Here is a 13,142-nt window from a genome sequence, read left to right on the forward strand (position 1 = left end):
CTGTTCTTTGAATTCATTTCATTGGCTGTACAGCCAACAATCCTCTTCAAAGACCTGATTCTTAAGATCAGGAACCTCAAAACTCCATGCCCTTTTCCTGAAACTGCTGGGAGCAGAACCAAACTCTGACTGAGAGTCAGTTCAGGGTGTGCAGAGAGGATAAAAGATAGAACAAGGAGCCCTTTGATGCTAAAATGATAGTTGGCACTGTCAGGATAACTGAGCACAGGTCCATTAGTTTGATTCATAGAGAGGAACACAATTTCATTTATCGTTCTAGGGTGTTGTATAGAGAGCAGTGGTCACCAACTGGTGGCCCGCAGACTACTGGTAGTCCGTGAGAAAATTTTGGTGGTCCGCAGCACACCTGGGTGGAGGAGCTGCTCCGGGATGAGCAACGGCCAATCCTGGGACTAGCGCTCTGGAATATGGGACTGGCCAGGCAGCTCATGGTGGGGCTGTAAATCTCAGCCATAGAGGAAGGTTTGTGCAACTTTGCAGTGCAGCCCTTGCCGGCCAGAATGAGGTGGGGAGGGGTGGCAGTGGAGGTGGGCCGAAGCAACAGGTGTTGGGAACCCAAAGCTGTTTCTTCCCCCTGCTGTACCTTCCTGTTGGCTGAACCCACCAGTTTCTGTCCCCGCCCCTTGCCCTCCCTTTCCAGTCACTCCTTGCCTGGCAAGAGAAGGGGGGGATGGAGATTCGCTCCATATTCCAGAACAGGAGCAAAGCTTTGCCTCTTGCTGGATCTCGCCGGCCCTTGTTGGTGCTCCATGCACCTCAGTCTCTCGGGGAGATGCTTGACTTCCTCTCAGCCCTAAGACACTGGCTGGCCCATGAGATGAGAGAGAGAAAGAGAATGGGGGGGGGAGAGAAAGAGAGAGAGAGAACGAGAGTGAGAAAGAGAATGAAAAAGAGAGAAAGAAAGAGACAGAGAGAATATGAGAGAGAATGAGTGGGAGAGAGAGGGGGAGAGAGAGAAAGCGACAATGAGTGGGAGAAAGAGAGAAAGAGAGAGGAGGTGGGAGAGAGAAAGAGAGCATGAGAGAGAGAGAAGGGGGAGAGAGAAAGAGAGAAAGGCAGAATGAAAGAAAGAGAGAGAATGAGAAAGAGTGGGAGAGGGCGAGAGAAAGAGAGAGAATGAGAGAGAGAGAGGAGAGAAAGAGAGAGAAAGAGAGAGAGAGAAAGAAAGAGAGAACGAGAAAGAGAATCAGAATCAGAATGAGACAGAGAGAGAAAGAGACAGAGAATGAAAGAGAGAATGAGCGACAATGAGAAAGTGGGAGGCGGAGAGAGAAAGAGAGAGAGAGAAAAGGAGACAGAATGAGAGAGAGAGAATGAAAGAGAGAGACATAATGAAAGAGAGAGAGAATGAGAGAGACAGAGAATGAAAGAGAAAGAGAGAGAGAAAGAGACAGAATGAGAGAGAATGAGAGAGAGAGAGAATGAAAGAGAGAATGAGAGAGAGAAAGAAAGAGACAGAGAGGGAATCAGAGAGAATAAGTGGGAGAGAGAGAAAGAGAGAGGGGAGAGAGAGGGAGAAAGAGAGGGAGAGAAAGAGAAAGAGAGAGGAGAGAGAGAGAAAGAGAGAGGGAGAAAAAGAGAGGAGGGAGAGTGCCTGAAGGACCCCATCCCATCACTGGGAGTCCAGGTGCTTCAGCAAGCGGCGCACTGGATTCGTATTAGTGGTCCGCGGGATTTAAAATTATGAACTTGGTGGTCCCTGAAATCCAAAAGGTTGTGGACCCCGGATTTAGAGCATAACTAATTTCAAGAATTCCCAGCTATGTTTGTTGTGCGAATCAGAATACCCTGGCTTGCAAACCAGAGTTTTATGTTCTTAACATATTGAATAATCGGCCAATTGTGGTTTATTTAATGAATCACAATTAAACAAACGATGACTACGTATGATGAAAGAACTCTGATGGATTATAAATCTGTATAGTGTTAGAAATACAGAGAAGACTTTTAAAGGTGGAATATGTTGACTGTGTTTGTAAACTTTCATCATTTGGTTGGATTGTATGTAATGGATTTCTGATCTATTCAAATGCTGACTAATTGAAGTAGAAAGAAAAGCCCATTAACACCAAAAGAAGAATGAATTTCTGAACACTTATTTGGCAGCTTTAGAATTTGTATACAAGTAGTCTTCGATTTAACACCCATTTATTTAGCAACCGTTAGTAGTTAAAACGCTGTAGAAAAAAATGACTTACAACCATTGCAACATTCCCACCATAACATGCTCATAATTTGGGGGGTTGGCAACTGATACGTATTTACAATGAGTTTCAGTGTTCATAGGATCACCATTTGCAACCTTCCCAGCCAACTTCTAATAAGCAAAGTCATTGGGGGGAAACCGGTCTTGCTTACAACCGCATGTTTCACTTAACAACCCTAGCAATAAAGATCATAAAAACTGGCATGACTCACATTTAACAACCACCTTGCTTAACAGTGAAAATTTGGTTCCGATTGTGCTTATAAGTTGAGGACTACCTAAAATTGGACCTTTTATATTATAGGTCCGTGTTGGCGAACCTATGGCATGGGTGCCAGAGGTGGCATGCAGCACCCTCTCTGTGGGCACGCAAGTCGTTGCCCCAATTCAGCTCCACCACGCATGTACACATGTCTCCTGCCAGCCAGCTGGTCTTTGGGTCTCTACTGCGCATACATGGGGGGTGGGGGGCGCGCAGGGGGGGCAGGCGCACGTGCATACATGCGGAGGCAGAGTGCGTGCAGGGAGCCTCATGCGGGGGTGGGTTGCATGCGGGAGATGCACACATGTGCGGGGGCATGCACGGGGAGGCACGCGGATTGCATTTTTTTTTTTTTTAAATTTTTTTATTATTTTTTTTGCAACAAACAAACAAAAAGAAAATACATTATTACACCCTTGTGCTATACATAAAAGGAAGATTTGGGTCTTCGGATATATCCTCATGATTGCCAAAATCCACGTTCTCGAGGTACAGGTACTGAAGCGTCCAATGTTCCAAGCGCAAAGTCCACAAATGGTTTCCAAGTCTTCCAGAAAATATCTTCTTTATACACACCACTTCTAATTTTAATATCACATGTCATTTTATCATTTAAAGCTAATTTCCACATTTCAGAATTCCACTCTTCTATTCTAAAAATCACATCTAGTTTCCAATATCTAGCTATTATAATTCTACCTATTATAATCATAATTCTAATCAATTCTTTTCATATTTTGTTAATTCTATTTCCTTAATTACCAACAATAATATAGTTTCCACTCTCAATGTTATTACTTTCCCCATCATTTCAAATATCATTTTCTCCAATTGTTGCCAAAACTTTGTAAACTTATCACAACTATACCACACATGTTCTTAAGTCCCCAATTCCATCTCACATCTCCAACATTTTTACTAGTTTTTTATCCATTTGTGACAATCTTACTGGAGTCAAATACCATTTCCAAACAACTTTATAATTGTGCTCTTTAATCCTTATAGATAAAGTTCTCATAATTCTACTCTTCCAATTCACATTCCAATCTGATTCTGGTATTTCAATATTAAGATCTTTTTCCCAATTTGTCCTCATCACTCTTTGTAATTTTTCATCAGAATTTATAATCTTATAAACCCTACTAACGAGTCCCTTTAGCCCAATTTCATCTTTCATAATCCGAGATACTAAATATTCAAATTCAGTTTCACATCTATTTATCGAATAATTTTCCTTTAGTTTTTTTGTCCATTTTTCTATCTGTATTTTTCAAACCAACTTAACCCTAATTTTTCAATAATTTCTTTATTCCTCCTTTCATTTCCATAACTTTTATCCAATCTTTAATAATTTCTATATTTTCCTCTTTAATCACTTCATTACGTTTTATATTATTTTTAATCGGCCAAATTCCAGTTGTCTCCCCCAAAAAGATTATATCCGGAATTAAAATTTTAACAAATTTGTTCCACATTTTACTTAATTAACCAATAACTTCTACTTACACATTTTAAATTTGCTTTATCTAAAAACCACCTTGATCCAAATTTCTATATCCCTTAACTCTAAATCTCTCCAATAATTATCTTCACCTTTAAGTATTTTTACCACTATCCGGATACCATACGCACAGTAATAATTAAATAATTTGGCGATTCCTAATCCGCCTTCCTTTTGATTTTGCTACCACATTTTCTTCACTAATCTGGGTCTTTTGCCACCATTGCAAAATTTATCCAGTTTTTTCTGATATCCTTCAATATCTTTCTCTGTCAGATTTAGTGGTAGCATCTCGAATAAAAAGTTGAACTTGGGCAGCAACATCATCTTACACATTGCAATTCTACCAAGCCAAGACAACTTTAAAATTTTATATTTATCTATCTTCTTCTCAATTTCTTTCATCACCACATCATAATTAAGTTTTTTCAATTCTTTAACCTTAAGTGAAAGCACTATACCCAAATATTTCAATGTGTTTTTAATCCTTATCCCAAATTGCTCTTGCATATTCTCAGACTCATTACCATTACTATCCATCAATAATTCTGACTTTGACCAATTTACTTTCAATCCTGTCATTTCTTCAAATTCTATCAAATGCTTATATATCTTTTCCAAATCTTTCTCTACATTTTTCAAAATAATTAAAGTATCATCCATACAAATTTATCTTATACCCCTTATATCCTTCTAATTCTTCATCTTTTTCTATCATTTTTGTCAATATTTCCATAGCCAATAAAAATAATGTTGGGGACAGGGGACATCCTTGTCTCGTACCAGCTTCTAATTTTATCTCTTCAGTTAATATTCCATTCACCTTCACTCTTGCACTGCTCTTTTGGTACAATTTTGAAATAACATGTATAAACTTATTACCAAAGCCTAAAGCCTCCACAATTACTTTAATTGTTTCCCATTGTACAGAATCAAAAGCTTTAAAAATATCCAATGATACTATACCAATTTTATCACCATTATATTCAGCTACATCTATAATATTTAATACTCTTCTAACAATATCACTCATGTATCTACCCTTCACAAAACCTACTTGATTATAACTTATATATCTATCTATAAATCTATTTAATCTATTACTTATAATAGCAGTAAATATCTTTGCATCCTGATTAATTAAAGAAATGGGCCGATAGGACTCAATCCTTTCTAAATCTTTATCTGGTTTAGGAATTAGGGATATCACCGTTCTATTCCATGACGAAGGTACTTCCCCACCATGTAATATTCCATTGAATAATTTTTGCAGTCTTGGTATTATTAATTCTTTAAATTCTTTATAAAACTCAACAGGTAATCCATCCTCACCTGGAGCTTTCCCTAATTTTAATTTTTGTATTATTCCATTAATCTCATCTTGTGTTATATCTTCTTCCATCAATTCCTTATATGTTTGATCAATTTTCACCACATACTTTTCTAAATAGCTTTGCAATTTTCCCCGATTAATTGGTTTCTTTGAATATACATTCTGTAAAAGTTTCTAACCACTTCACATTTCTCTAATTTTTTATAACATCTTATACCTCTATCATCTATCAAAACTCCAATTTCTCTCTTCTCTTTTATCTTTCGCCATCTTTGCCAATAATTTAGAATTTCTATTACTAAATTCAAAAAAATTCCTATTTAAAAATCTCAAATTTCTTTTTACTAACTCTGTATCTTCTTCTATCATTTTATTTCTTAACATATTAAGCTCCTGAAGAAATTTTTCTTTAGTAAGCATAAATTGATTTTCCAATTCTTTAATCTTATTTTTATCTCTTTCCATTTTAATTTTATAATTTTTATATTTCCTACTTGATAATTTGATACTCTCCCCTCTAAACACCGCTTTCATCGCATCCCAAACAATTTCAAATTTAACCTCCCCGTTATCATTTAATCTCCAACTTTCCTCCAATTTTTTAAGTATCCATTTTTTATCCTTTTCATTTTATACAATTTCTCGTCATATCTCCAATAGCTTCTTTTTCTCAAAATTAAAATCTAAGTCCACCATAACTTCTGCATGATCAGAATCTTTAAATTCCCACATCTACCTTATCCACATTATTCAACAAATCTTTAGAAAGAAAAATATAATCAATTCTAGAATATGTATTATATATCTTAGAAAAAAGTGTATACTCTCTCAATTCCTTTAACCTCTCTCCACATCAACCACGCCGTTTGAAGCATCCACATATTTAAAATCCCCATTTTATTTGCTCCTCCACAGCGGGTGGGATTAGTACTGTCTATTTTATCTCTGATTAAATTAAAATCCCCAGCCACAATTACTTTCCTACACTTTCATTCTCCAAAATTTTGTTATTTTTCAAGAAATTCTCTTTGTTTTTCATTCGGTAAATATAAATTAACAAGTGTCACTTTTTCCTCATTAAGATTTCCAACAATTATTACATATCTTCCATCTTCATCCAAAATTACCTTATGTTTTCAAAGTACACCCTATCTGATATCAGTGTTGCAACTCCTCTAGCTTTTGAAGTTCCAAATGCTTTTCATATATTTGCATACCTTTTATATACATTCTATTTGAATCTTCAGATTTCTGATGGGTTTCTTGTAAAAATAAAATGTCTGGTAAATCCTTTTAATCTTAAGCTCCAATCTTCTTCTTTTAATCTGATTCCTGTACCCTTCACATTCCATGACATTATTTTTATAACTCCCATTTAAAATATAAATTTTTAATCCTATCCCGCATCTTCCTTTCTGTGCCCCCACCACCCGACATTAAACTACCATATAAACAACAATAAGAAAACAGAAAAAAACAAAACAAAACAAACAATAAAATACAAACAATCTTCTTCCCCACATCCTCATCGGTTTCGCCTCTATAAAGAGAATGGGGAGAGGGACGTGCCAATGCCGGGCACTTCTTTCGGGCTGTCTATTTAAATTCATCACTCAAAAAAAGATAGCGATGACCCGCATTCAGCTTCATATTTTCCAAGACTCTTATCTGCTTCTTCTCCTACTGTATCCTCACGACTCTTCTTCTGTTCAACCAACACAGGTGATATTTCTTTCCTCTTTAACCCTTTAGAGTCTTGCCTCCAATAGCCCCTTTTTCTTCTTCTGAGATTGATGTTTCCACGTATGTTCCACCCATCTGAAGCATTTGATCTTTTATCTCCATTAAATCCTCCATCTCAATCAGTCCAAGCTCCGTAAATATAATAATGCATCTATATCTGGGGTGATTGTACGCATCCTTCCTTTATAAAAAATTTCAATTGTTGTGGTGGCCTCAATTGTATTTAATTCCATTATCTCTCAAAACTTTTGTAATTGGTTTTAAAAAAAATCTCCATGCCCTTTCTTCTCTTGATATATCCGGGAAGACTTGAATAGTCTTCCCTTCAAACTTCAAAGCATCTCCCAACTCTCTTAACTTGGCCATAACTTCCAACTTATCACCAAGATTTGCGAACCTGACAAGCACATTCCTGTTAGAACCATTTTGCCTTCTATATCCAATTCTAAAACGCTTGCCAGGTCTGCTATTGTGAACGTAAGTTGCGTATCCAAATCATTAATCCATTTCAAAACCCGCTGTTTCAATTTATCTTCCCTTTCTTCCGAGATTCCTCTAATAACAAAATTATATTTCCTCATCTCTTCTTCCAAAAGACAAATTCTCTTATCTTGCTGCTCATTTTATAAAATATTTTGCCAATTTGCCGATCTACTTTTGCCTCATGCACATGCAGCTGCTCCATTTCATCTTTAATCATTGTCATTTCCTCTTTTGTTTAGCAAAGTTATCATTCATATCTTGCTTTAAATTTTGCACTTCGGATGTCAGTTTTAAATGTCAAATTATCTATACGCTCTGATAGTGCTGCTATTTTTCCCCAATTTTATTTAAAGCTGCAGCAATTTGCTGCGTTTCTGAAAGTTGTTGAGTCATTTTGAAAAAAAAAAACCAAAAATTTCTCAAACTGGGATTCCAATTTTCAAAGAGTCTTAGTGAAGATCAAAGGACAGCAGTCAAACCAATTTTACAGAGGGTCTTGATGAAGATCAAGGGACGACAATCTTTAATTGAAGCGAAACGGCTTATTTGCACTCGTTAGTAGCTTATCAGTAACTTATGAGTCATATTCACTCCACAAAGAAACACAATTACCTCACAGCTTAATCAGCGCCATTTTTCTCCACATCGGCAGAGAAAAAAAACCAGCTTGAACTTCAAAACAAAGTCCTTTTTTTGTTTTCTGTAATATAAACAAGCTATTAATTTCCTCTCAAAAGAAAAATAATTAAAAAAAATTATCCACCTAATAAAAGCTTCTTCAGCCAGTCAGCCAGTCAGTCCAGCACAAAGATCGATCTCTTCAATTAAAATTCTTCTCATTAGCAAATTCAGTCTTTGATATTCCTTAGCCTCAGCATTTAACACAGAACACGATAATTATAATAAGGAAAGCAAAAGACAGCAGTTTATTCCAAACTCATTGTATCTGCCAGTTCGGTCATCCCACGCAGTAAAAACTCCTTAATTCAAGCAGTTTCAGATGACCTACCAGTTTTAAATTCAGTCTGCTGGGCTATTAACACTTCCACTTCATGATTTATTAACTTTCATCCATAACGGTGCATTCCAAACAGCATTAATCCTCATAAATCTTCATTATTAAGCCCTGTGAAGTGAAGGAAAGGTCCTTACCCCACCACGGTCATGGCCACGCCCCTCGCGGATTGCATTTTGGGGGTTCAGGCGCATGCACACATTTGCGTGCATGCTTTGGGCACTCGGTCCAGAAAAGGTTAGCTATCACTGTTATAGGTGCTTCATGAACATCCTGAAACAATAAGCTTTTGCCATTTGATATTTCATCTGTCTAGCTCAGTGGTAGTCAACCTGGTCCCTACTGCCCACTAGTGAGCGTTTCAGCTTTCATGGTGGGCGGTAGGGGTTTTGTCCGAAAGTGAAGCACTTTCCTTTTTTTTAATTTAATTGACTTTTTAAAAAATTTTCATAGCGTTATTTAAAAACATTTTCATTAGGTTTTCACAAAATTCCCCTTGACAATTCAAATTTCTGAAAATATACTATTTGTATCGCACGTACATAAGTTTAGTTCAAGTTACGTAAATGAAACTAAATGGCGCTATAGTGCGACCGCAAACAAAAGAGCCTCGTCCCAGAATAGCTCACGCATCTCCCCTCACACCACCCAGCTGTAACAAACAAGCAGAGCTGGTTGCCGGCACCTCCCTCGCCCAAATCCAATCCATGATGCACGAGAGGCATGCGCAGATGACAATACAAGGCGCATTACTGTGGAACTGGTGGGCGGTTAGAAAATTTTACTACTAACAGAGATACAAAAGTGGGTGGTAGGTATAAAAAGGTTGACTACCCCTGATCTAGCTGCTAGGGGGTCAAAGTAAAGTCTAAAATTTACCTGACTTAAAAAGACACAAGAGATTAGTGGAAATGAAATTACTTCATGCATGTTCCATTTCCTGTCTGTTTGGTTCTCATATTCCTTTACCAACCCACCTTAGTCTTGGCTCTAGTACAGGTGTTTGCCGTTGCAGCCTTGTGGAGAGAAAATGAGGGGCATCTCAGCCTACCCCTATTTGTGGGGTTCCTCTTGGTTTTTCCATCTGAGTACTAATCAGAGCCAGCCCTGCTCAATTTTTTTTTGGTAAGATTGAATATGATCTTCTAGGCCTGTGATGGCGAACCTTTGTTGTGTGTTCTGTGAGCTTGGTGATTTTCATGCAGGCATTTCAATACCAAACTAGGTAACAGCATCAGTGCTAAAAGGACTTGCTCTTATTTTTATATTCTAGCGGCTTGCCTTGTAAGTATTGTGGTGGTTCCTTGATTAGGTTATTGTTTACAGTTGGTTTGTTTTGGTAGTTCCTTGATTGTGGTATTGTTTACTTTTGGATTGTCAGTCTAGTGTTGGGCTTAAGTGTTAATTTCTACTCATGGGTATTGATTGTTGGTGAGGAGGTTTCATTTTGGGCATTTTAATTGTCTCTTTTGAGTGGTGTGTAGATGTTGTTTATCTCTATATATCTGTTGATGTCTGATTTATTTGAGTGTCAGTGGGTGTGGGCGGTTTATAATGTCAGCATACAGTATTGCCCCCAACAGTTAGAGGGTCCTCATTTTACCGACCTTGGAAGGATGGAAAGCTGAGGCAATAACTTTTTCTCCCTATGTTTCTTCTACATGCTGGCTAGATTAATGTAGAATATGGAGGAGTTATTTCAGTGTTCTTCTCACGTACAGGTTGAGAGCAAGTTCTCTGCCAGTTCACCTGAAAAGAGCAAAAATCACTTTTACCAAGAGGAGGAAGAAAATGTGCTCATTATATTCTTTTGCTGCAGGAATATTATTCCTCCATTTACTGAATTTTAAGTATTTTTAAAGGCAGGGCCTTCAGAGAGAAGTTATGAGATAGAAGAATTCAGAGCAGAGAGATGGGATGGACTGTTCACTGACTTCTAAAATGAAGCAGAGACAATAACTACCTGTGTTTATCCTCCAGATAATTTATTTTTCATTTCTTACCTGCATACTGTGTTTGTCACAGAGGTGGGTTCTATTTACCTTTACTACCAGTTCGCAATGGGGCCACACGCGCAGAAGCTTCCTGATGATGTCCGGGTCAGTGGGCAGAACCTCCCATCAGTTTTATTACTGGTTCTTGCGAACTGGTCTGAACCGGGGGCAACCCACCACTGGTTTGTCAGTGAATAGGGTTCATACTTAAGTGGTAGGAAAACAGAAGAGTTTTCCCAGCATTGTAACCTCCTGGCAGATCTATTATTTTGATATTCTGGTCTGTTGCAGCAACCCATCCTATCTTATCAAGATTGACTTTATTTCAAAGTGTGCCCGCTCCTGATTCTTCTACTGCAAGCATTTAATCCTCACGGACAGCTAATAAAATTTTGATGCCTCACAACGCAGCTTGTTTTGTTCTGGAAAACTCAATATTTCTTCTCTCACCCTTCCTTTCCTCCTTTGATGTCTTCCTTTAGATTTGGCAGATTGCAAATTGATGACATTCCCCATCGCCCTTTATAAAGTCATGAGGCATGTGGCTGAAGGCATACATCTTATCACGCTGGCCAATAATGAGCTGAAGTCTGTAACTGGCAAATTCATTATCACTTTTAGCCAGCTGAGAGGTAGGTGTGTGTACCTCTGGAGGTAACAGCAAAAAAGGAAGAATCTCTGTTGTTGCTATTCCTTTTCCAAATGTCAGGATTTCTTCATTTTAAAAATGTATTTATGCCGTGTGTTACATATTTTTTCTCAGTAATCATGAATATAATGTAATAAATTGATAGTAAAACAGTAATTATCAAAACGTAGATAGTCCTCGACATACAGCCAGTGGTAAAATCCAATTTTTTTTACTACCGGTTCTGTGGGCATAGCTTGGTGGGCGTGGTGTGGCTTGGTGGGCATGGCAGGGGAAGAATACTGCAAAATCTCCATTCCCTCCCCACTCCTGGGGGAAGGCTATTGCAAAATCTCCACTCTCACCCCACTCTGGGGCCAGCCAGAGATGGTATTTGCTGGTTCTCCAAACTACTCAAAATTTCCACTGCCGGTTCTCTGAACTGCTCAAAATTTCCGCTACCGGTTCTCCAGAACCTGTCAGAACCTGCTGGATTTCACCCCTGCATACAGCTGTTTGTTTAATAACCATTTGAAGTTACAATGGCACTGAAAAAAGTTATCCTATGACCAATTTTCATACTTAGTGACACCTATGACCAATTTGCATACTTGAAGCATCCCCATGGTCATGTGATCAGAGTTCAATTGCTTGCCAACTGGTTCCTATTTATGACAGTTGCAGATTTCCGGTTTCGCGTCATGACCATTTGCAACCTTCTGCAAATCTGTAACCTTCTGACAAACTCAATGGGGAACCTTAAGATTCACTTAACAAACAGGTTAACTAATTTAACAACTGCAGTGATTCACTTAACAAACGTGGCAGGAAAAGTGATAAAATGGGGTGAGACTCACTTAAACATCTCATTAGCAACATAAATGTTGGGTTCAGTTGTGATTGTAAATCAAGGACAACCTGTAAAAGAGTCGTTTTGGAGATGGGTGGCAAATAAATTAATAATAAATTAAATAAAATTACCCCTCTCTCAAACGTTATGAGCAATGTGATCATCTTAGCTTCTGACAGCTTCACAAATGAAGGAGAGGTAAGATCTGAACGCCAGCAAAAATTACACATGGGAGATCTCTGTAAGATGTTTATTTTTCGAGTTTTAGATTGAACCTTCTTGCTGTTGTGATGACATTGTTACTCTGCCTTGCAGCAAAGTTGAGATTTATATCTTTCATTTTCTGTAGAGTTCTTTGCAATGTGGAATAATCCCATGTCCTTCAGTAACCCACCAGTTTTATTGTTTTCATTTAAACCAGAGGTTTTCAAACAGGTGTCATTCCCATGAGTGTTTGAGCATCTTAGGGGATTTTTTTTAAAAAAATCAAACTTTTTACACAGATAAAATGAAAACCACTTTCAAAGCTCACTGGCCTTCTCTTTTACTCTGCAAGCCAGCTGCAGGCAATTGTGAGAATCTCTTGATAGATAGATTAAAATTTAATTTTTAAACGCAAGGGATTATATTATCTCATGCCAGCTCCATTAGTTTCATTTGGAGAGAGGTCACTCAAAATCTTTTATCACAAAGTGAGCTAATATCCATCCATGGAAAGCAGAATAGTGGCACAACTCTGTTGCTAGTAAAGTAATTTATAATGTTGGCATCTGTTTCCAACAGTTTAGAGAACCGGGGGTAAAATACTGGTTTCATGCAAGGAAGATAGAAGAAGAACTAGCACATTATCTTCTAAGATGAATAAATGATTCCCTGACAGATTTAATTACCTCCTCAAAGGTTAAAAGGAATTTTGCATTTCATTAAGATTGTTGAAAAGTAGTAAAAGTTAGAGGGCATTTGAGGAAAATGTAGAGTGAAACTATGACATAAGTGACTCTAGAAAGAGTGCAGAGAAGAGCAACAAAGATATTAGGGGACTGGAGGCTAAAACATATATAGAATGGTTGCTGGAACTGGGTATGTCTAGTCTGATGAAAAGAAGG

The 13,142-nt window shown here is 37.7% G+C and overlaps 1 protein-coding gene across 3 annotated transcripts in view; it reads left to right on the plus strand.

Moving 5' to 3' along the window:
* The window catches only part of LRRC20 (leucine rich repeat containing 20), a 140,446-nt gene that overhangs the window by 30,268 nt on the left and 97,036 nt on the right, over positions 1-13,142 (plus strand). For 2 of the 3 annotated variants that reach the window (XM_058188764.1, XM_058188765.1), the window contains one exon: positions 11,041-11,190. The exons of the other annotated variant lie outside the window; for it this stretch is intronic. In XM_058188764.1, coding sequence (XP_058044747.1) covers positions 11,041-11,190 — 150 coding nt within the window. The remainder of the gene's footprint in view (positions 1-11,040; positions 11,191-13,142) is intronic. 3 annotated transcript variants of the gene reach the window in all.

The sequence above is a fragment of the Ahaetulla prasina genome, chromosome 6 (assembly GCF_028640845.1).
Source record: "Ahaetulla prasina isolate Xishuangbanna chromosome 6, ASM2864084v1, whole genome shotgun sequence".
NCBI classification, from domain to species: domain Eukaryota; kingdom Metazoa; phylum Chordata; class Lepidosauria; order Squamata; family Colubridae; genus Ahaetulla; species Ahaetulla prasina.